Raw genomic sequence first — 25,481 nt, 5'->3', positions numbered from 1 at the left:
TGTCAAAACCACTCTCAGAAATGGCAAGGAGGAATTTTTAATTAAGCGAGTTTTTAAGTTGTCTGTAATCTTCTCAATTAGCTCTCTGAAATGTTAGCAATTGCTAATGAATTTTAGGGACTTTGCTTAGTATATTCCCCTTCCTTCCAACTCAGCTAAAGATCCAACTGCTGCCACCAATATGTTATGTTCTTTTAATGCTGATCTTAAAGAAATTTTTATCATGGCAGATTTTAATGTTGATGTCCAGCCACATTCTGAGAGTTGCCAAGTTTTTATGGCCACTATGGAAGCGATGGGTTGGCAATAATTAATAAATCAGGAAACTCGTGGACTGGGCCATTTGCTTGACCTAGTCTTTTCAAGACAAAGTTCTTAAGTTTTTTACAGCTGTTCAATTGATTGTACTATAGTCCCTTGATCAGACTATTTCCTGATTCATTTTCAGACCCATTTTATTATACCCAACACATGTGTAAACTCCAAAATTCCCTCCCTTAAGAAGCAAAGTAAGTTTGAAACAGAGGCCCTGGGTGAAGTTTTGTTTTTTTTTTACTAAAACTGCACGAAATTACTCCAGCTAACATCTCAATTGCTGTTAATCATTGGAAATCTTCACTTGACTTTGCGTTAGATAAAGTTGCTCATGTTAAATCAATACTGCCAAAGAGAGCCCATAAAGCCCCATGGTTAAATTCTGAACTAATCTTACTAAAGTGATATTTGTGGAAATTGGAACATTGCTGGAGAAAATCTTTTTCAGATTCTGATAGGCAAGCTTATATATCGAAAGTAGATGAGTACAGAACAAAAATCAATTATGCTAACATAGATGCTTCTTGGAAAGAATACAAGCTGCTCAAAATCGCCCTTGTCAACTTTTTCACATTGTTAAGAACTTAACTGTTATGAAGGAGTTGAATAGTTTCAAAGTGACTGTTAAACCTGATAAAAAAAAAAAAAAGGCAATACTTCTGCCTTGTCCTCTTCCACTGTACTAGAAAATGATGCTGGAAATTTTGATTTAAGTTTATGGGAATCCTTTGAAGAAAGATTTCTTACTGAGATATGTTCCATCGTTGGGAATTTCAAATCAAATTTCTGTCTACTTAATATTCAAATGTTTCTCTAAAATGTCTTAGACGATCTTGCTCCTTACTTGTGCCATATGATAAATTTATCTTTAAATAAAGGATTCATCCCTGGATCTTTAAAAAAAGGCATATATTAAACCTGTGCTAAAGAAACAGAACTTACCCCACGATGTTTACAGTAATTATAGATCTATTTTGAATTTACCATTTATTACTAGAATTCTTGAGAAAATTGTTTTAAAACTGCAAGACTTTTTGGACAAACATTCAACCTTGGACTCTCAACAATATGGTTTTAGGGCAGGTTATAATACCGAAATTCTCCTTTTGTCCCTTTTTAATACTTTCCGATGTGGGTTTGATTCTAGCACAGAGTTTTTCCTAGTGCTGTTAGACCTTCCGTGGCCTTTGACACCATTGACCATGGGATTTTATTGTGCCAACTTAGAGAAATTGGAATTAAAAATATGGTCTTGAAATGGTTTTCATTATTCCTGAATGGGCGCAGTTACAAAGTTGTATTTTTAAGAGCACAGTCTTCTCCCTTTAAGTTAAAAACTGGTGTCTGCAGGGATCTGCCCTGTCAGTGATGTTATTCAACTTGGGGCAGATTTTCAAAGGGTTACGCGCGTAACATACGCACGTAATCCCCGAAAAGCTGCCCCAAGCTGCCCCTGCGGGCGCCGAGCCTATCTTGCATAGGTCGAGTGCTCCGGCACAGTGTGCCGGCAGCTGGCCGGCATGGGCAAGTTACGTCTGCCTCGGGCAAGCGTAACTTTTGGAGCAAAAGTAGGGGGGGGGGATTTAGTTAGGGATGGGGGGTGGGTTAGATAGGGGAAGGTGGGGGGGGGGGGGCCCCAGAAAAAAAGTTCCCTCCAAGGCCGCTCTGATTTTGGAGCGGCCTTGGACGGAACAGGGAAAGCCATCGGGGCTCCCCTCGGGTTCAGCGTGCACTTATCCACATTAAATTTCATCTGCCGTTTGGATGTTCAATTTTCCAGTCTCAGAAGGTCTTCCTGCAATTTATCACAATCTGCTTGTGATTTAACTACTCTGAACAATTTTGTATCATCTGCAAATTTGATTAACTCACTTGTCGTATTTAAGATATGGATCTAAAAACTGTAATTCATTCCTTTATGTCAGCCATTGATTATTGTAACTTTCTTTACTTAGGACTCCCACAAAATTGTATGCAAATACAAGGTTTACAAAATTTCCCAAACTCTTCAATTTGAATTAGTGAGCAAATTCCTATCCAACAGCACATTATGCCCTACGTAATAAAGCATAACTGGCTACTTATTACATGGCGGGTGAAACTTAAGATACTCAAGTTAGTGTACAAAGGAATCAGAGGTATTGCCCCAGGTAGTGTGAATGTTGCTTTAAAATTATACTGTCCTGTGTACATACTAAACTCATCATCGCAAATGCTTTTAAACATTCCTTCTTTTAAACTTGTTCGATTGGACAAATCAAGAGATCATTTGTTCTATAAACAGGGACCAACTCTCTTAAATGGACTCCCTCAACAAGCAAAAATGAAATAGTTGTAATAACTTTAACATATCATAAAAAGTGCCATACTGGGTCAGAGCAAGGGTTCATCAAGCCCAATATCCTGTTTCCAACAGTGGGCAATCCAAGTCACAAGTACCTGGCAACTACCCAAACATTAAATAAATCTCAAGCTACTATTGCTTATTAATTAATAGCAGTTTATGGATTTTTCCTCTAGGAACTTATCCAAACCTTTTTTAAACCCAGTTACCCTAACTGCTGTAACCACATCGTCTGGCAATGAATTCCAGAGCTTAACTATGAGCTGAATGAAAAATAATTATCTTCAATTTATTTTAAATGAGCTACTTGCCAACCTCATGGAGTGCCCCCTAGTCCTCTTATTATATAAGAGAGTAAATAACCGATTTACATTAACTTTTTCAAGTCTTTTCATATCCCCTCTCGGTCATCTTTTTTCCAAACTGAATAGCCCTAACTTCCTTAGCCTTACCTCATAGGGTAGCCGCTCCATGACCCTTATCATTTTGGTCGCCCTTCTCTGCACTTTCTCCAGTGCAACAATATCTTTTTTGAGATATGGTGACCAGAATTGCACACAGTATTCAAGATGTGGTCTCACCATGGAGTGATATAGAGGCATTATGACATCCATCGTTTTATTTGCCATTCCCTTCTTAATAATTCCTAACATTCTGTTTGCTTTTTTGATTGCCACAGCACACTGAGCTGATGATTTCAATGTATTATCCACTATGAAGCCTAGATCTTTCTTGGGTGGAAACTCCTAAGGTCGAACTTAACATTGTATAACTACAGCAAGGGTTATTTTTCCTTAAATGCATCACTTTGCACTTGTCCACTTTAAATTTCATCTGCTATTTGGAAGCCTAATCTTCCAGTCTCTTAAGGTCCTCCTTCAATTTATCACAATCCGCTTGATACTCTGCATAATTTTGTGTCATCCACAAAATTGATCACCTCACTCTTCGTATCCCTTTCCAGATCATTTATAAATATGTTAAAAAGCACCAGTCGAAGTACAGATTCCTGAGTCACTCCATTGTTTACCTTTTTCCAGTGTGAAAACTGACCATTTAATCCCACTCTCTGTTTCCTGTCTTCTAACCGGCTTGCAATCCACAAAAGGACATCACCTCCTATCCCATGACTTTTTAGTTTTCTTAGAAGTCTCTCATGCAGGACTTTTGTCGCACACCTTCTGAAAATCCAAATACATAATTAAAATATGGAATCTGTTGCCAGGGGAATATGGTCAAAGCTAGAAGTAATATCGCTGAGTTTAAACAAGTTGTAAAGTGCACATATAGAGAGTGATGCAATAATGCATTACCTCTATCTCCATTGCCAAACTCAGATAAATCTCCAAAGGGGAGCGGGGGTCATGTATGTATCAGGGATTGACTGGGACTTAAGTAGTCATGGAACAATAACCATATGCCTTAAATGGCAAACTCAGGATCAGGCACAGTGATACATTGTTCACAACAGGGTTTTAATCAATAGCATGTAACAAAAATCCTGGCTTACATTATGCAGGGGGGAAGCAAAAGATAAAGGATACTTTTCTTATAAGACTCTCAAGAGCTCAAACTGGATTCAAAGCAACACCTACAGACTTAACTCCATGATTGATGATTTTGTTGTAGCAGCAGAGATTCTCTGCTGACTCAGGTTTTAAACAATGTGGACCGTCAGGATTGGATTTCCCTTTGAATCAACGAGAGGGCTTCATTGGGTATGTACAAACCCTCAATACCTGAAGGAAAGTAATAATACTGCTCTTCCAAATCTCAACCAGGGAAAGCCACAGCTAATATGGCTCTGCTGCCAATTCAAGACCCATTGACCTTGACAGTATTTTGTGTGTCTATGTAGGGTAGAGCGGTGGGGGTAGCTGTCTATGGGGAGAGGTGTAGAGGGCATCATCTTTTTCCTTGTTCTCTTTACCCCAATCTCTCTCCCACTTTCCCCTCGGGACCAAAAAACAGCAAAAGTGCCAGTTTTCTGCTGACTGTCAGCCTCTAGACAAGTAAAGAATTCCCCATCCCGATAAAGAAGACTAGTACTGGTTGTTCAATGCTGCTCCCCCAAGGGGAGGAGCTAGCAATTTCTAACACTCCGTAGGTGGAGTTAATGATCTGTTGTGGGTTGGCTCCCACAGAGTGGCAGTCTGTATGATACCGCTCTAGTAGTGTAAGGAATGAACACTTAATCACCCCTATACTCAAACACCTACACTGGCTCCCCATTCAACAACGCATAACTTACAAGACCTTCACTTTAATGCACAAATTGCTCCACAACGAAAACGTACACTGGATGAAAGACACTTTTCGCTTCCTTAACCCTGCCAGACATACCAGATCCTACGACACAGGTATCCTCCACACCCTCCCCCTGAAACATATTCACCTCAAATCCACTAAAGAGCGGGCCTTTTAAATCGCCAGCCCTTATTCCTGGAACTCCTTGCCACCCAATCTCAGAATGGAGCAGTGTGCACATAAGTTCAAATCTAAACTCAAAACCTGGCTTTCCTAGCGTGTAGCAGATGGACTCAGGACTAATGGGTATAGTGTACTCCTGTTAGCAGTTGGAGATGGATCAGATTTCAATCTGACGTCAGCCCCTAGTACATATACCCCTGCAGGAAGTGCAGCTCCGCAGTATTTTCCGTCTCCAAAGCAGTTAGGGACTATCTGCACGCTCTCAGAGCGTTAGAACAAGAATCAAGGAGAAACCCAAATTTAAGAAGAAAGAAGTTACTGAAGAAGAGCCCCGCTCTTCTGTGGTGATACCCTCGGGTCCCTCTCCCAGTTGAGAGTCCCGAGGTGATTTCCGTGGTCCCTCGGAGGTGAGAGCCTCGGTCCGGTGGCCGATTCACAGCAGGGACCTACCCCCCGAATCCTCGGGCGCGGCGTAGAGGCCGCCTCGGTCCGGCGGCCGAATCGCGGCGAGGACTTAGCCCCCGATCTCGGGCGCGGCTGAGAGGCAGCGGGTGCACCCCTTGAGCGCGGCGGCGAAGGTAGTTGCCCTCTCCCCCCGCAGCCGGAGACAGCCCGGGGTGCAACCGGGAAGCGCTGAAGACAAGGTAAGGTGTAAATCTTCTACTTGAACCGGTCTCCGAGGATCGAGGAGAAGCACAGGTCGTCGATCGGAACCAGTGCCACTGGGTTGATCCGCCCTAGCAGGGCTAGGCCCCGGCTGTTTCCAGGGTCTGCCCACGTGGAGACCCTCCGAGGAGGTCACCATATTGCCTGCATGCTCGCCGTCACCAACTTGGCCTTGTTCGCCGCCCGCCCGCCGTCCGAGCCGAGCGCACAAACGGAATTAAGTGCACAAATTTACATGTGCGCATAAGCTTAGGCGCACATAAGACTTTATGCGCATAAGTCACGCGCACAGAACAAGGCGCATATCTACGGCCGGGCGCACATCTGCGCGCACATCTCTGATGTGCACTGGAGCGCACAAGAGCTTACGCGTCTATAGACATGGCACCTCCAGAAACAGGAATAAAAGCTCAAGGCCTCTGCCCAGTATGCCAACTTAGAGACGCTCAGAGCGAGGAAGCCGACGCCCTATGAGCACATGGTGAGGAGGCCCTGAGAGACCCATGTCAGGGCCAGTCCCACCTAGGGCCCAGTGCTAGCTCCTCAGGGGCCACCCTGGACCTAGCAGGCCCCTGGGAGTCCACTTACAGTCGGGGACACCAGAGAACCGGCATCCCTCAACCTAGACCCAGAATCGAGCTCTTGGGTAGAGGTGTTCAAGGGGATTCAGACCCTCATGCCCCAGGACCCATGAGGCCTAGGCACAAGTTCACACTGTCCAGAAGTCCCACCTACGGGGACACAGACCTCTCCAAAGAAGAATTCGAGCCCCCGGGACAGAGCCACCGAACATGAAACGCTTCTTCACGAGGGATGAGCTCCCGGACCTGATATCCCAATGCCTAATGGAGCTCACTATCCCGGGCCAAAGCTCCTCGGGGGAATCTAAAAACCCCCTGCGGGAGGGCCTTCGCAGACGTCGCGCCACTTCCTCTCCCACAGGCGGCGCAACAGCTAATTGACCTAGAGGGGAATGCTCCGGAATCCTCATGCAAAGGGGGTCGTGCCCTAGAGTGGACGCCATAGTCTGCGCGATCGCCATGCACACTGCCATCCCAGTGGAGGGAGTAGCAGCGCTCAGGATACACATGACCGGCGCCTGGAAGCCATACTCAAGGATTCATTCAAAGTTGCAGCTCTGGCCTACAGTTTGCGGCCTGCTGCACCGGGGTGACACGTGCCTGCTTATCACAAGACAGGAATAACACCCCAGGAGAAGATATTGAATCAGCACTATCCTCTGTCTCGGGCGCGGCTTCCGATCTAGTGCACACAGTGGCCAGAGGAGTCTCGTCCACAGTGGCAGCCAGCAGACAGCTCTGGCTTTGATTCTGATCGGCTGACTCCTCCCCCAAAACGAGCCTCACGAGGACACCCTTCAAAGGATACCTCCTGTTCGGCAGCAAACTAGAGAAACTGGCCAACAAATGGGACGACTCCCCATTACCACGCATGCCGGAAGACAAGACAAAGGGAAACCAGCGTCCCTTCCCCATGTCCACCAGGGGCAGAAGTTCACAGCGCTTCAACCCTCACTTGAGCAACTATCAAGTGTCCTGCCCTTCAGGCAGGAACCAGTCCTTCCAGAACAAGCACACCAAGAGGGGAACCAGCTCGGGTACAGGCCCCGGCCGCACCCCACAATGAGAATCAGCCGACCCATCCAGGGGAAGTAGCCATAGGGGGCAGATTAACCCTAGTCTACCGCAGATGGGTTGAGATAACCTCGGTCAAGTGGGACCTAGCCATCATCCGAGAGGGGTATCACCTGGACTTCTTTCGAACCCCTCCGGACAAGTTCATGGAATCCCCCTGCCACGACCCCCGCAAGAGGGCGGCAGTGGAAGCTACACTGAACAGGCTTCTGGCCCCTGAGCCATAACTCCGGTACCTACACGGGACAGGAATATTGGACATTACTCCATTTACTTCATCGTACCCAAGAAAGAGGGTACATTCAGGCCCATCCTGGACCTCAAGTCGGTCAACCGCCACCTAAGGATCCCCCGCTTCCGCATGGAAACCCTACGATCCGTCATACAGGCAATACAACCAGGAGAGTTCCTCACATCCCTGGATCTGTCGGAGGCCTACTTACACATCCCAATTCATCAGGAACACCAGCGCTTCCTACGCTTCAAGGTCCTGAATCATCACTATCAGTTCCGGGCACTACCCTTCCAGTCAGCCACTGCACCCCGGACTTTCACCAAGTTGATAGTAGTGTTGTCGGCAACACTCAGGAAGGAAGGAACTCTTGTTCAGCCCTTCCTGGACGATTGGCTGATCAGGGCAAAGTCACCAGAGAAAAGCCTAGGATGGGTGATCAACACCCCTACAGCCCTCACAGTCGCTGGAATACCTAAGAGTCTGATTCGACACCAAGGAAGACAAAGTCAGCCTGAACCCCACGAGGAGACCAAGACTGCGGAACCGGCTTCAGACCTTACCGAGCGTCCCTCGTCCCACAGCATGGGATTACAAGGCCTTGGGCTGATGGCATCCACGCTGAAAGTGGTGCCATGGGTGCTAGCCCACATGAGGCCTCTACAATGCTCACTTCTATCGCAGCGGAGTCCACGATCCCAGAACTACACTGTACGTCTACCAATTCCGGGACCAGCTACGGTGGTGGCTGCAGAATTGCCACACGAGCCGGGGACCAAGACTATCCTCCCCAACCTGGACCCTGCTCACCACAGATGCCAGTCTACACGGGTGAGGAGCACACTGTGAAGAGTTAACTGCCCAAGGGCAGTAGAACACAGAAGAAACGGGATGGAACATCAACCGCCTACATGCGCGGACAAAGGGGTCAGAGTGGTGTCTAACAACGCCACGACGGTGGCCTACATCTACCGCCAGGGCGGAACCAGAAGCCAACAGGTGTTCCTAGAAATAGACCCTCTAATGGCGTGAGCGGAAGCAAATCTCCAGGAGATCCCCGCTGTCCACATCGCCGGGAAAGAAAACATCACGGCAGACTCCCTCAGCAGGGAAGTCTAAACCCAGGAGAATGGAAGCTGTCGTCCACATCCTTAAAGATGATAGTGAATCTGTGGGAGTCCCCAGACATGGACCTTCTAGCAGGCAGGTCCAATGCTCAAATACCAGATACTTCAGCCGCAGGCGGGATCTGCAGTTCCAGGGGATCGAGGCCCTGGTACAGACCTGGCCACCGGGGACCCTGCTATACGCCTTCCCACCGGGGCCTTTGATGGGCACAATCATTCACAAGATACAGCAACACAGGGGACTAGCTCTTCTGGTGGCCCCGGATTGGCCAAGAAGACCCTGGTACACAGACATGAGAAGACTACGGGCAGGGAACTCATTACCCCTGCCCCCACACAGAGGCCTGCTCCAACAAGGCCCGATTCGTCACGAGGACCCAGCTCAATTCTCTCTCTTACGGTCTGACCATTGAGAGGGCCCGCCTGAGAGAGAACGGATTCTCGGGGGCAGTAATAGTTACTCTCCTCCAAGCACGCAAGTTCTCCACATCTCTAAAGTACATAATGATCTGGAGAGTTTTTGAGGCCTGGTGCGAAGACCATAACGTCAAGCCATGCCCCTCTAAAGGTCTCGTGATTCTGGAATCATTACAGAATGGACTACAGAAGGGCCTGTCCCTCAACTCCATCAAGGTACAGGTGGCAGCATTGTCATGCTACGGCTCCAGGAGCCAGGGCGAAAGCATAGCCTCGCAACCAGATATATCACCCTTCCTGAAAGGAGTCAAACACAGTCGGCCACCCCTGAAGTGGCCAGTACCTCTGTGGATCCTCAACCTTGTCTTGGAGTTCATAGCGGAACCCGCCCTCAGACCCCTCCGATGCCTATTCCTCCGTCTGTTACCTTAAAGACTGTGTTCTTGCTGGCCGTGTGCTCGGCCCACCACACCTTGGAACTACAAACCCTGTCCTGCAGTGAGCCGTTCTTCAGACTCACCCCGGGGTCCATCCATCTATGCACGTTCCCCTATTTCCTCCCCAAAGTGGTCTCACACTTCCACCTTAACCAAACCATCTCACTTCCAACGATGGACGGCTTGAAGAATTCGGAAGAAGCCCGTAGTCTATGCTACCTCGCCATAGGCAGACTCCTATCCAGATACCTGGAAAGGTTGGAACCAGTACGAAAGACGGACCACCGTTTCGTCCTCCACAGCTGAAAGAGACAAGGGGAAACGTCCTCGCGGGCAACCATTGCCCGCTGGAGCAAGGAAGTCATCAAGGCGACCTATGTAGAAGCAGGCAAGCCACCACCTCTACAGGTCAAGGTTCATTCTACCAGAGCCCAGGCGGTGTCCTGGGCAGAAACTAGAATACTGTCACCTGCCGAGATCTGCAGGGCGACAACGTGGGCCTCCATCCATACCTCCTCCAGATTCTACCGTCTGGATGTACAGACTCAGGAGGACACAACATTTGCAAAGGCAATCCTAAGTGGGCCATGGGCAGCCTCCCACCCGGTTCGGGAGTAGCTTTTATACATCCCATTGGTCCTGAGTCCATCTGCTACACGCTAGGAAATGGAGAAATTACTTACCTGATAATTTCGTTTTCCTTAGTGTAGACAGATGGACTCAGCATCCCACCCTTGCCGTTATGCATGGCTTTCAATGAAGTATGGGTAAGCCATGTTTTAACTTACATAGAGCATCCACCCTGCCGGGTGTCGACGCTTTCCGGTTGAGTACACTGGCGGTCGCCAGCTATAGTCAATCAATCAATCGGTTCAAGTTAATCAAGTTAAGTTTAATTAAGTTAACCATATGATGAAGTTAATCCATCACTCAGTCACACATATATCCACAATGCTTTTCAAGGAAGAATACTGAGGAGCTGCACTTCCTGCAGGGGTATATGTACTAGGGGCTGATGTCAGATTGAAATCTGATCTGTCTCCATCTGCTAACAGGAGTACACTATACCCATTGGTCCTGAGTCCATCTGTCTACACTAAGGAAAACGAAATTATCAGGTAAGTAATTTCTCAATTTTTAAACAAGCCTACCCTGCAATAACTTCATGGTATCCCCTTTTCTCTTCACTGCTTTCGACCCTCCCTTACCCCCCCCCCCCCCTCAGTATCCTAGATATTTCACCAGTATATACAACCTTGTTTACACCTCTAATGTGCCTCTTCAAATAATGCTTATAGCCCTGTCAACCTGTCCGCTCTGTGTCAACCTGTACACACTGTGTTCAAGATATGAGACCTCTGGTCATGATTTGCACATGATATGATTTCCACAAGATATGATATGACTTTGTACTAAATATGAGACTTCTGCTCATAATTTGGGATCCGTCATTATGTAATTAAGTTTCTCTTTTCCAACTTCTAGCCTTTATCTCTCGCTCCCACGTGCAACTGCCTCTGCATCTCCAAGTTCTCTGTTACCCTGTTTTTTGCAACTGCTCTCTTCCTGCTTTGTTTTTTACCCCGTTACATGTAAACTGGCATGATATCTCTGATGAAGGTCAGTCAAGAAAAAAACACAAATAAATAAATGAATTAATTAATATAAATTGGTGAGTCCCTGGGCCGATGGCAGATGACAGCGCCCCCAGGAGGATATCCTGAGAGGGACCACCGGCTAGGCTGGAGTATGGAGACAAACACAGATAGTTCTTTATTTAGACAGGATGTGGCAGTAGTGAGATGATGTGCCCGGCAGGGCTGAAGTCCCTCAGATACTGGAATTGCAGTCTCTGGGTTGCTGAGCTGTAGACAGAGACTATAGGAAGTGAGTAGACAGGGTATGCTGAATACATAACCAGTAGTAGATGGTACACTCACAATTGTATATATCTGTAATGGCTGCTATGCAACAGAGTCTTCATTATATTCAGGAACAGGATCTGTAGGCGAGTACTGGTTCCTATATGCAGTCTGGAATGAGAACTCACAATATCTGTGTATGAATAGAAGAGTCTTTGGAGAGTTTTAGGAACATAGGCCCTCGTGAAGCGAGTACTGGTTCCTATCTGCAATATGAAATAGTAGTGCACCAGATATAGGTAAGCGATAGCTTCTGATATAAAAGAGAGTTGAGAGAGGATTTAGGAACATAGGCTCTCGTGGATGGAGTACCGGTTCCTATCTGCAATGTGCAATAATGACTCACGATCTCCGTACCTGCGATAACGTCTTAGACAGAAGGAATCTTCAGAGTTTAGGAACATAGGCCTTCGTGGAGCGAGTACCGATTCCTATCTCTAATAGAACTCACAGTATTCACATCTGCGATCGCTTCCAGGTAGTATGGAGTCTTCTGAGCATTCAGGGACGTAGGCCCTCGAGGAGAGAGTACAGGATCCCGTCTTAGCCATCTGAAATCAAGAAGAGAGAGCGGGGCCCCCGAGGAGCGGGTACCCCTTGGTAAGTTGGTAGAGGCAGAGCAGCGGAGAAAGAATTCCCCTTGCTAACTCGATTCGTAGTTGCAAGCAAAGACCTTTTAAACTGGAAGCGAATGACGTCACTACGGGGGGACGCCCCCAAGGTTCGCACCCTTGCCGGTACAAACTCTGGAGCGCGTGCGCGCACCCTTACATCATCAGGATCATGGCGGATCTGCAGCGTCAGGCCAGCCCGGGGATTCCAGGGAGAAGCGGCAAGGAGAAGCCGCGGCAGCATCTGTCCGTCAGACCCGAAGGGAGTCACCACTAAGGTAGAGAGGGTGGAGCGAGGGTGAGAACAGGCACGAACGCAACACTGGTACCTGAAGCCATGGGAATGTTGGGGAGCCCAGGCCCCATCACCCAAAAAAAGACTGGAGGCCACCCAACAACCAACAAACCCCATTCTCCTCTATTCCAAAGACATATCTTATTAAAGTAGGGATTGATCCAAGGCCTAATGGTGGTGATAGCAGCTGCAATACTAGAGTTTAAAGATGTACAGGTCAATCAGCATATGTTTGTCTCCCAAATCCTGACTCCCATATGGAAGGGAGGTAAGACACTACTGCATTCTGGCTTGGACTTGTGAGTTTCAAGGTTTCTGAATGGGTCTAAAAGATGGGGGTGAAGGGCGAGAAGTGGGTCTCTGAGCCACAGTCTTTTTTTTTTTAAATATCTAGGGTAGCGTCATAATTATATTGACTACATTAGCTGCTAATGAAGCAGAGGATTCAGTTCAAGATATTATTAACCATGGCACATAAATCAGTCTATTCTGAAGCATATTGTCTATCAGATTGATTAAACATATGTCCTCTTGAGCAGTTTACTTTCGTCCTCCCAAAGTATGCTTGCTTTTCCCTCTGCCAGTGAATTTTGATTGCAGACTATCAGATAATAAGAATTTTCTTTGGCCATTCCAGCTTTATGGAATTTTCTTCCATTATATATTAGAGAGGAATAAGATTGAGATTTAGGAAGAAAGTTAAGGCCTTTTTATTCAGCCAAGCATATAAAGGCTTCTAATGTTACTGACTTCAAGTGATTGTTAGCTGATTATTTGCAGTGTTTTTCTACAGTTTTTAAAATTATTTTATATTGTTTTATATATTGTTTTACTTATACATTATGATGTTAGTATATTTTATGTATGTAAAGATGTGATCCTCATTGAACTAGTAGAATAGCAGAATATAAAATGGTGTAAATAAATAAGTAATTAGGAGGAGGACCTGGGCAGAAGGTTTTTGTAATATTAGATGGGTAAGTAAGAGGCGAGGGTGCCCTGATAACACACTTTCTTATCTTTTGGATGGAAAGGAGGGGGAATCCCACATGGGAGTATTGAGCCCTCTGCATTACTTTGTAAACTTAATGTGCGACGTCCCACATTAATTTTTTAAAGTTAGGGCAATAGTTAACTAGATAAAGAACTGTTGCATAACTTTTGTCCTGCAATTTCTATGACCAGACCTGCTGGTTAATTTTAGCTGGCTAAACTTAAGCCCCATGTCACCCCAGAATGTCCCCATGCTGCCTCTTTATCCAGTTAATTTTTTTAAATGTATTTGTATTCAAAACTTGAACATTGCATAGAATAGTACTTGCATGAACAGCACATAGCTCATTATATGAAAACATTAACCAATAAGGATGTGCATTTGTTTAAAATGAATGGACATTCCAAAATAAATTGGGTTCAGTTTGTCTCTTTTGAGGTCCACAAAACAAATTGAGAGGAACTCCCAAATTAAATGAATCCTGTTCATTTCATTCAGTTTTTCCCCCATTCATTTAAATGGCCATTATAGTCTATGGAGAAGAAAATGTGTAATACAGTCAGCTAGGAATTGTACCAGTATTGCTATTAGTAGCCAGCCCAGTGAGTCATGTGTGCCTTGTTAGACCATGGCAGGACACATCAAGGAGACAACGTAGAACAGTGAAGCATTTTTCTAAACTGACCTATCTAATGCATACCTGGCCTGCCAAACCCCTAGTAGCAGCATAAGGGGTTGTTCCGCCTGATGCCCTGCTGCTATACCTCTAGAACCAGCATAGAGGCCTTGCTGCCTGAAGTCTAGCTGCCATGCCCCTAATTCTACCAAAGGGGTCTTGCTAACACAAGTCTACCTGCCATACCCTTATGCCACCATAGGGGACTTGCAAATTGCTGACTCATGCCTACATGCCATGTCCTTTATTCCACTACAGGGGCCTGATTGCTATCACGGTACTTGTCTACCATGTCCCTTATACCACCCTAGAGGTCTCAATGGTATTGCTCCGCCTACCTGTAATATCTGTCTAATATGTATGAGCTTGGGAGTTTTGGAGGTTCTGTGTTGCTTTCTGCTCTTTGTTTCTTTTTTGTACTAGGGTATTTGCTTTTACCCAGAAAAAAAGTGAAAAATTTAGAAACAAAAAATTCTCTTCCCCTCCACTTATTTTGTTCTACCTCCTCTGCAATGATCCCAGCCTGGTTCTCCCACCTTGTTTATTTGTTGATTATACTGGGATGGTTTGTCCATAAAAGCCCTCAGTCTTCAGGAAGAAACACAGGCAAAACAGAAAACAATGGGGCCCAATGTAATAAAGCCCTCACTAAAATCAGCACTATTTTGTTGCTGCTATTTTTGATAGAATGTGTGGGGGGAAAAAAGCAGGAAGCCCTGCAGGTTGTAATATCATAATGGTAGGCAAATGAAACACACAACAAAAACCTGTGCTAGCCAAAAAACCCCACGCAAAAACCCCGATGCAGAAATACATGGGAAAAACAAGTGCTAAAATGTGGCTCTAATGAAGTCCCTTATTGGCTGTTTAAAGTGACATGGGCCAAACTGAAATGTAATTGGTGTCCCTAGATGTCCATCAAATTTTCTGAAGCACTCCTTGCAGGCAATAAAAGGCAGCTCCTTCTAGAGACTTGTGTTGGGTGTTAAGAGTTTGTGTTTGGCGCTGGTGTTTGGAGTTCTTTTGCAATTGCTGAATAGTGTCTTTTGTGCTGCTTGTTTTTCCCTTGCTGTATTCTTTTCCTTTTGTCTTTTGTCTGTTTTATATGAGTTAATGAGTGAATCTTTTGAGTACATCTGGTTGATGGGCTGTAATTGTCCATCTGTCTGTCTATCTGCTTGTTTAGGTTCCTGAAAGAGCTGAGTTGGAGTTCATGGCTGTGGTGAGAATGGAGCATGACAGAAGGGATGCAAGTGTGGGAAAGGATGAACATGACAGGCAGGCATGTGGTGGCAGACTGGATGGGAGGAGTATGGTGAGTGAGCTAGTTGAGTATAGCCAGGGAGGGGAGATGGGGCAGGAGGGAGAGGGTTGTACATGAGGTAGAGGATGCAGCTGGAGGTGGCTGGGAGGTAGGCCTAGCATCTTTGCTTACGAGACTTCCATAGTACTGTGGAAGTCTCGTAAGCAAAGATGTTGGGTCTCTGTTTCACGTTTGTCACAGGTCCAGCATCCTTGCTTCAGAGACTTCCACAATGGTGTTACGGTATGCTGTTTCTCTTCCATGTTGTTGGTGAAGTGGGAGTGGGGAGTCAGAGCAACATGGTTGTAATCAATTGCACCCATTATACTCAGCATGCCAGCTATGTCAAAGAAAGCATGCTTCATCTCCTTCCAAGCCATAAGCTGCTGTGGATACTTGATATATTACCTGACCTGTTTCATCATAGCCCTCAACACTTAGCTGAAATGCCTTGAAAACGTTGACCGGTCCATACTAGTCACCAAAGCCACTGTGTTCTGGAATGAGCCTATGACAAGAAAATGCAAGGTGCTGAGAAGTTTGACCAAGCTTGGAATGGCATGTCCGAGCTGTGTTAAAGGATCTATGTCATCCTTGATTTCTTCATAGAGAGTAAGAATTGCCTTGGAGCTCAGTCTATAGCTACACAAGAGATTTGTCTCCGGCAGCTTCAGCAATGTTTTTCTCAAGTGGAATATCTGCTGCCTGCATGCCCTTCTGCAAACGGCTTTAGCCAGGACAGCCTGCTCCTCTCTGGCACTCCTCTCTTCTTCAGCAAGAAACTGTCTTTTCTCAGCCTGTTCCTTCTGTCTGCACACTACAAAGCTTCTGCCACGGATATTCTTCTGCTGACCCACAAAATGAACCAAAGCATCAGAAAAAAGTGCACATAATTCATAATTACACCAAGAAAAGCACGTACACAGCCATACGATCTAGCAATGAAGTAAAATGGCCACCAGACATGTACTTTAACTTTTACTCCTGCTCTGACCCAAGCACAAAAACACAGGTGCTAACAGGTCTCCCTGCTAGTATGGCTCTCTACGTTGCCCGTTAATAGCTAATAACTTCATTTATGTGCCATTTGCATGAGCCCGTGTTAAACCAACCTTGTGTTTCTTTTGTGCGGGGTATTTTAGCTCTAAAAACTTTATTACATACATGAGTAAGTTTAGAGCTGAAAAACCCATGTGAAAAGTAAAACCCACATAGAAAATACATGGATGGCTTAGAGAGGCTTATTACATCATGCTAAGCCATCTACTATAACAGGAGTGGCCAACTCCTAGACTCAAGAGCCACAAACAGGCCAGGTTTTCAGGATGTCCACAATTCATTTGCATGAAATAAATCTGCGTGCACTTCCTAATGCCAGAAGTCTAAGAAGTAAGATAGGAGAATTAGAATGTATAGCAGTGAATGAGGACATAGACTTAATTGGCATCTCAGAGACATAGTGGAAGGAGGATAACCAATGGAAAAGTGCTATACCGGGGTACAAATTATAGCGCAATGACAGAGAGAAGCATCTGGGAGGTGGGGTGGTACTTTGTCCGGGATGGCATACCGTCCAACAGGATAAAGATCCTGCATGAGACTAAATACACAATCAAATCTTTATGGGTAGAAATCCCTTGTATGTTGGGGAAGAGTATAGTGATAGGAGTATACTAACGTCCACCTGGCCAAGATGGTGAGACAGTGAAATGCTAAGAGAAATTAGGGAAGCTAGCCAAATTGCTAGTGCAGTAGTAATGGGAGATTTCAATTACCCCAATATTGACTGAGTAAATGTAATATCAGGACATGCTAGAGAGATAAAGTTTCTGGATGAAATAAATGACAGTTTCATGGAGCAATTGGTTCTGGAACCAAAGAGAGAGGGAGCAATTTTAGATCTAATTCTCACTGGAGCACAGGATTTGGTGAGAGAGGTAACTGTGGTGGGGCCGATTGGCAATGATGATCATAATATGATCACATTTGAATTAATGACTGGAAGGGAACAGTAACCAAATTCACAGCTCTAGTGCTAAACTTTCAAAAGGGACATTTTGATAAAATGTGAAAAATAGGAAAAAACTGAAAGGAGCAGCTACAAACGTTAAAGGTGTGCAAGAGGCTTGGGCATTGTTTAAAAAATACCATCCTAGAAGCTCAGTCCAGATGAAGTCCATACATTAAGAAAGGTGGAAGGACGGCAAAACGATTACCGGCATGGTTAAAAGGTGAGGTGAAAGAGGCTGTTTTAGCCAAAATATCTTCATTCAGAAATTGGAAGAAGGATCCAACAGAAGAAAATAGGATAAAGCATAAACGTTGGCAATTTAAATGTAAGACATTGATAAGACAAGCCATTAATGGCTATTAATCAATTATACTTAGGGAATAGCCACTGCTATTAATTGCATCAGTAGAGGCAAAAACTCACAGTAAAACCTTTTAAAAATATATCTGAAGCAGAAAGCCCTCGAAGGAGTCAGTGGGAGCGTAAGATGATCGAGGGGTTAAAGCGGCACTTAGAGAAGATAAGGCCATCATGGAAAGATTGAACGATTTCTTTGCTTCGGTGTTTACTGAAGAGGATGTTGGGGAGATACCCGTTCCAGAGAAGGTTTTCATGGGTAATGATTCAGGTGGACTGAACCAAATCACAGTAAACCTAGAAGATGTGGTAGGCCTGAAGAGTAGTAAATCACCTGAACCGGATGGTATACACCCCAGGATTCTGAAGGAACTCAAAAATGAAATTTCAGATCTATTAGTAAAAATTTGTAACCTATCATTAAAATCATCCATTGTACCTGAAGTCTGTAACCCCAATATTTAAAAAGGGCTCCAGGGGCGATCCAGGAAACTACAGACCAGTGAGCCTGACTTCAGCGCCAGGAAAAATAGTGGAATATGTTCTAAATATCAAAATCACAGAACATATAGAAAGACATTGTTTAATGGAACAAAGTCAGCATGGCCTTACCCAAGGCAAGTTTTGTGTGTCAAATCTGATTCACTTTTTTGAAGGCGTTAACAAACATGTAGATAAAGGTGAACCAGTAGATGTAGTGTATTTGGATTTTCAGAAGGCAATTGACAAAGTTCCTCATGAGAGTTTTCTAGGAAAAGTAAAAAGTCATGGGTTAGGTGGCGATGTCCTTTCGTGGATTGCAAACTGGTTAAAAGACAGGAAACAGAGAGTCGGATAAAAGGTCAGTTGTTTCAGTGGAAAAAGGTAAACAGTGGAGTGCCTCAGGAATCTGTGCTTGGACTGGTGCTTTTCAATATATTTATAAATGAACTGAAAAGAGATACGATGAGTCAGGTGATCAAAACTATTCATAGTAGTTAAATCACATGCAGATTGCAGGATGACCTTGCAAGGCTGGAAGACTGAACATCCAAATGGCAGATGAAATTTAATGTGGACAAGTGCAAGGTGATGCATTTAGGGAAAAATAACCCATGCTGTAGTAACACGATGTTAGGTTCCATATTAAGAGTTACCACCCAGGAAAACGATCTAGGCATCATACTGGATAATACATTGAAATTGTTGGCTCAGTGTAAGGAATTATTAGGAATGGAATGGTGACTAAAATTGAGAATCAAATGTACCCCTATTTATGTATTTATTATTTTTTTATATACCGACATTCAATTTGAGATATCACATCAGTATACATTCAGGTACTGCAGGTAGTTCTTTATCCCCAGAGGGCTTACAATCTAAGTTTTTGTACCTGAGGTAATGGAGGGTAAAGTGACTTGCTCAAGATCACAAGGAGCGGGACTTGAGCCCTGGTCTCCTGGTTTATAGCCCACTGCTCTAACCTCTAGGCTATTCGTCCTCCCTTATTTACAATAATATGCACATATATATAGGAGTCACAAATAATTTAACATATTTTACCCAATACTCAATGGGTCATATATTTCATACAATAATTTTAGTTATCAATACAATCTCTATAGTGCATATATTACTCACACTGTTTCTTTTTAAGAAAGAAAATAAAAAACTAAGGGTAAGGGGAGCATCTGTGAGGAAGAGAATAACAAGTGATCACACAACCATGGAAGAGTGTTTTTTAGGTGTGTTTTAAAGGGGGTGGGTACTGTTAGTGGGATATGTGTGAATGGGGAAGAATGTATGTGGTTATATGATGTAGGATGTTATTTTTAGTGAATTTAATGGCATCTGGCATGTCCAATGGGTAAAATATAATAGATTCATGATATGTATGTATTAATTTCAGATTGTAATAAATGTTTGAAATATGTTGAGCACATGAATATGAATAAAAGTTTATAGAAGTAAATCAGTGTGAGTAATAATTGCATTATAGAGATTGTATTGATAACTAAAAATATTGTATGAAATATATGACCCATTGAGTATTAGGTAAAATATGTTAAATTATTTGTGACCCCTATATTTGTGTGTATAAAATGGAGAATGCCATAATGATCTGTATTGCTCCATGGTGAGACCGCATGAATAATGTGTGCAATTCTGGTTGCTGCATCTCAAAAAAAATATATAGTTTAATTAATTTATGTTGTGCTTTTCTTCAGTACTTCAAAGCGGATTACATTCAGATACTATAGGTATTTCCCTATCCCCAGAGTGTTACAATCTAAGGGGCCAATGCAAAAAAGTTGCAAAAGGGGATTAGTTAGCACCTATACAACCCACGTCCAACTGCTGGGCTAAATGCACTGTATTGAATCGGTCCCTAGATTGTTCCTGAGACAATGGAGGATAAAGTGACTTGCCCAAGTTCACAAGGAGCAACAGTGGAACTTGAACCCTGGTCCCCTGGTTTGTAGCCCACTGCTCTAACCACTAGGCTAATCCTCCAGGTACAGAGAAGGGCAAGCAAAATGATAAAGGAGATGGAACAGCTCCCCTATGAAGAAAGGCTAAAGACGTTAGGGTTATTCAGTTTGGAGAAGAGATGGCTGAGGGGGGGGGGGGGATATGATTAAGGTCTATAAAAGACAAACGTGTGTGAAAGCAATCTGCTGGTGTGTTCAGGGGTGTGTGTGAAGCACAGGCACATATAAACAGAGAACATTGCATTTGTGGGAGAACTGGAGGGAAGGGAATGTGATCCTATCTGTGCGATATCCGTCACCGGTAGGGGTCTGAAAAGCATTATGTAGGTTCTCTGTTTCCTTCTGAAGAGAGGTCCTTTTCAGCATGCTGCACTTTACTCGAGTAAATGGCTTTTGAAAATTACTACATAATTTATGCATGTAACTCTTTTGAAAATTACCCGCACTGTGTCTGGACTCTTTGTGCATCTATAGAAAGTGTTAGATTTTAGCTCTTATCCCCTCTACCTACCTACCTTTCTTATGTTCTTGTGTTTTCTACTTTGCACTTACGAGGATAAGAAGCTGCATGAGTAAATTGTTGTTAGAGGCTGCACCAGGCCTGGCACAGCTTCCTATTCCATCAATCCCCAGGGTCGGGAACAATTGCTTTTCCATCTTCAATACCAAGGACGCCAGCCTAGAAAGATCTATGGTGGTAAAATTGGGCTACCATCTTGGAATGAGCCCACCCCAAAAAACCTGAAGTGCATGTTTATTAAATTATATGTGGGTACACAAGTTCACATGTGCGCATATATTTGCACATACTGTAAATGGCCGTGTTTATGTTAGGGGCGTGGATGTGTGTATTTTAGAATCTGCGCAGATGATTTCCACGCAGATTCTAAAATACTATAGTAAATCTCCACAGGCCCTTATATAAGCATATATAGAGCTGTATGGAGATCTTTGAAAGTTATCCTCTTTGTATAAACAAGCATCACAGTATATTAGCTTGCTTTATTAGAAAACATAATTCAGTAGTGCATTTCTAAATCACTACTAGAATAGCTATTATAGAAATTAGGTGGAATATAAATTACTGTAATAAAATAAATCTTTTTTATTTTATCTTAATATATTTGTTTTAATATTGCCATGTCTGACCATGAGTACAGCAACAGGCAGAGGCTGACCTTTTGAAGTATTGATTTTTCATCATTTACAATGCACCATTTTGATTGTTTGAGGCTGTGAATTTGGTATAAAGTCCAGAAAAGCATGGTAGGATACAAGCTATTATAAATGATTGGCTCCTTAACCATATATTAGGGGTATACAAAGGGAAAACCTTTGTTTTAGTTTCTTTATTTAATTTGGTGAGGGGAGGGGAGCGAGTTTTATTTGGGTTTCAATTCATTTAATGTTTTTTTTTTCAGTTCGATTCATTTGCCGAATTGCAATAAGACATTTTAAAAAAATGAACAAAACTGGCCTTCCTAGATCTCCCAATGCTGCTACACTGTCTGGGGCAAGGGCCTTTTTGCACTCTTGTCCCCATGCAAATAACCTGCAGCCGGAGTCTCCCCAGTCCCCACTTATCCTCTTAATCTGGGACTTCAGTGTAAAAAGGAGCAGGACTAACCCTCAGTCACTCCTGTGCCCCCCACTACCATTTAAAAATGGAGCTTGTTGACCCTGACATTAGCAACAATGTTTAACGTAAACTCAAATTAGGCTATCCAGTGACAACTTTAAGAAAAGCTGGCAGGGCAGGAGGAAATGGAGATCATTCCTGCCCCTTTCTATGCTGAAGACATCCATGGAAGGTGTAAGTGGGGTACCGCTTTAATTGTGGGAGTTGGGGAGTAGAGGGACCCAAGGAAACTTTGGCTGGGCTTGGTTCAGCCCAGCCTAAGGAGACCCCATCTTATTGGTGGGGAAAGGGTGGGTCAGGGATGCCCCTTTTTCATCTTTTTCATTAGTTTTTTATATGAACCGAAAATATCTGAAACTTTTCAGATATTTTAGGGTAAGTCTATTTTATGTTCGTTCCATTCAGAACAAACTGAGAATAGACTTAATTAGACTTAATTCTGTAATTAAAAATGCATTTATTCTAAACAAATGCACATTCCTACTAAATATACCCATTCTTTTTCTAAGTTATGGATTTCTAGTTCATTGAAATGGAAAGATGTTCCATTTTACTTTGTTCACAAAGTGGAAATTATACTATAGAAAAATTTAGTTTTGAAAAATTAATGAGAATCATCTATTATTTATGCAGCACAGCTAGAGTATAAATTTAATACACTGCTTCTTTCCCCTTTAAATTCAAAGTTTCAGCCAATGATGAAATTTGTTTCTCTTTCTAGGATTAATCATACCTCTCTAACTTTAATCAGTTTAAACATTTAGATTTTTTTTTGTTTGTTTTTGCACAGGAATCATTTACTGCTTTTCTCAAAAAGACTCTGAGCAAATTACTATTTGTTTGCAGAAAATGGGAATTTCAGCAGGTGCTTATCATGCTAATATGGATCCCAAGGATAAAACAAGAGTTCATAAAAGATGGACTACTGATGAAATCCAGGTTAACAATAATACATTTCTACAATACGTATAAATATGTGTGTATAATACCCCCCCCCCCCCACACACACTAATATTTATGTAACTATGATTTATGTGTTTCAGGTGGTAGTGGCAACTGTTGCGTTTGGAATGGGAATTCATAAACCAAATGTGAAGTTTGTAATTCATCATTCAATGAGCAAATCTATGGAAAATTATTATCAAGAAAGTGGGCGTGCAGGTACAAAAACATCTTTGGGTGGTTTGCTTAATTCCACTAAATATGCAATGCACCTTTAAATCTGTATCTTAAGTTATTATTTAGTTGATGTCCGTTTTAGTTATTATCCTTTTTAAAAATGGCACGTAGCTAACAAAATATATGTCTCTTTATCTCCGAAGACAAGCAGGATGGCAACTCTCACACATGGGTGACATCCAATGGAGCCTGGCACAGAAAGCTAATGTCAAAATTTCTAGAACTTTTGACTACCTCTCATTGGGCATGTCTGTGCATGCCATTATACCATGAGTCCACACAGAATCTTTTTCTGCAGAGCCCTCAAATCACAGTTTGTCTCTCATGTTCTTGTTTTTCAAGGCCTTTTCAGGTGTTTGTCAGATTGACATGATCGTTCGTCGTGGGGTCTTGTGGTTTTGTGCCTTGTATATTCTAGGTAGGGTTTATCAGTCAATTCTCTGTTTCCATTCTTCTTTGTACTCTGTACCACAGCAGTGCGCCATTGGTGTCCACTGGTCTTCAAGTCATTTCCTCCATCAAGATTAACTTTGCATCCCTTTTATTTTGGTCAGTCATGTCTAGCAGGTTCCAATGATGCCCTTGGTATGCAAGGACTATGTCTATAATGGACTCCCATAATAAATGTATCCTGTGTCTGGGGCCATCACATGATATCCTAGGGTAGGGATGGCCAACTCCGGCCCTTGAGGAGGCACAAATACACCAGATTTTCAGGCTATCCTCAATAAATATGCACAAGATAGATTTGCATGCACTGCCTGCATTGAATGCACATCTATCTCATGCGTATTCATTGTGGATATCCTGAAAACCTGACTTGAGTTGGCCACCCCTGTCCTAGGGTATTGCAAATGTGTGAACATAACCCAGAAAGGATGCCAATTTTGAATGAAATTCATGGAAAAGCATTTCAGGTACTGGAAGATTGATACATCGGCTTTGTAGACATCAGCATTGAAGAACCATGGCGCTGTATCAGTGGAGGAAGTGCCATTGGCATTGGGGGGACCATTATAAGAACATAAAAACATAAGATTTGCCATACTGGGTTAGACCAAGGGTCCATCAAGCCCAACATCCTGTGTTCAATATTGGCCAATCCAAGTCTCAAGTATCTGGCAAGTATATTAAATAGATGCCAAGCTACTGTTCCTTATTGATTAATAGCAATTTATGGACTTCTCCTCTAGGAACTTATCCAAACCTTTTCTAAATGCAGTTACACTAGCACTAGCCCAAGTAAAACACAGTCATTCAGTCCTATAGCTTCATCATCCCTTAAGGAAAGGGCCTTAAATTAAAAAAAAAAAAGAAAGAAAAAGTTTCATAGAGGAATCAATGGTTTCCCTGGCATTGAGGGGACCAGAGGCCGTGGGAGGCCAGAAGGACCCGACAGGGACTCAGGGAACCGTGGGGTGGGAAACATGGTACCAGCCGTATTGTCCTCCTCGGAGGACCCGAATATCAAGATTGCTCCAGTGGGGGGCATCAGAGGCCGTTGGGGAACCGAAGGCCCCATGAGCACCAGTTGCATCGGTAAGGTGCCTAAAAGGATGTCCAGACGCTCCAGCAGAGGTGCTAAAATTGACTGCGGAGGCTTGGGCACCGGTATGGGGGCTGGTGGCATGGGTGGCTCGATGCTTTGATGCACTTTGAGCACTGCGGATTGCACCCTGCAGTCCAGCTTCTCCTGAAAGTCTTGTGAAGCCAGGACTGATGGAGGGGGATGAGGTATCACCGGCTCTTCCTCAGGTCTCCAAGGTAGCATGGTGCCTGGCACCAATATCGGTGGGGAATGCCTGGGACTCCCAGGGACATCAGAGGATGGAGCCTCCGATGACCGGTGTCACTTCAGTGGCAGCACAGCAGTTGCCGGTGCCGCACCGGAACTGGAGCCATGACTTGACGGCAGTTGGTGGCGATGCATGCGGGATCTCCCATGGTGCTCGGCCTGGTCTTTCCCCAGTGTCGAGGAGACGGAGGACCCCGATGTCTGGGAGAACGGTGAAAATACCAAGGATCTATCAACGTTCCTGCAATCCTTTGAAGAGCTAGCGAGAGGAATAGAGAGAAGGGGATGTATCGAGAGGCTCCCAATGACCTCTTGACATCGATGGTTCCAACGCAGGAGTGGAAGCAGCAGACTTTGAAGAACCGAAAAGCTTCTCCATCTTATCAAGGCATGCCCGATGGCCTTTGGGAGTCATTTGGTCACACAGGCGACACCCATGGATGTCATGCAAGGCCCCCAGGCAGAGGTGGCAAACTTCATGCGGATCAGTGATGGACATGGTCCGAGGGCACTGGGGGCACAGACGAAAACCAGTCGATGCCATGAAAAAACACCTGGTGTACGGTCAATGACTGGCAGGAATCAACTGCAAAATTGAAAAAGGC

At 44.0% G+C, this 25,481-nt stretch overlaps 1 protein-coding gene across 3 annotated transcripts in view; it reads left to right on the top strand.

The window, feature by feature from the left end:
* Nucleotides 1-25,481, top strand: part of RECQL (RecQ like helicase) — a 290,842-nt gene that overhangs the window by 168,268 nt on the left and 97,093 nt on the right. For all 3 annotated transcript variants that reach the window (XM_029600183.1, XM_029600182.1, XM_029600181.1), the window contains 2 exons: nucleotides 22,693-22,841; nucleotides 22,946-23,063. In XM_029600183.1, coding sequence (XP_029456043.1) covers nucleotides 22,693-22,841; nucleotides 22,946-23,063 — 267 coding nt within the window. The remainder of the gene's footprint in view (nucleotides 1-22,692; nucleotides 22,842-22,945; nucleotides 23,064-25,481) is intronic.

The sequence above is a fragment of the Rhinatrema bivittatum genome, chromosome 4, assembly GCF_901001135.1.
Source record: "Rhinatrema bivittatum chromosome 4, aRhiBiv1.1, whole genome shotgun sequence".
NCBI lineage: Eukaryota > Metazoa > Chordata > Amphibia > Gymnophiona > Rhinatrematidae > Rhinatrema > Rhinatrema bivittatum.
Note: the sequence above shows the minus strand (reverse complement) of the source record. Positions and strands in the feature narration are given on the sequence as shown.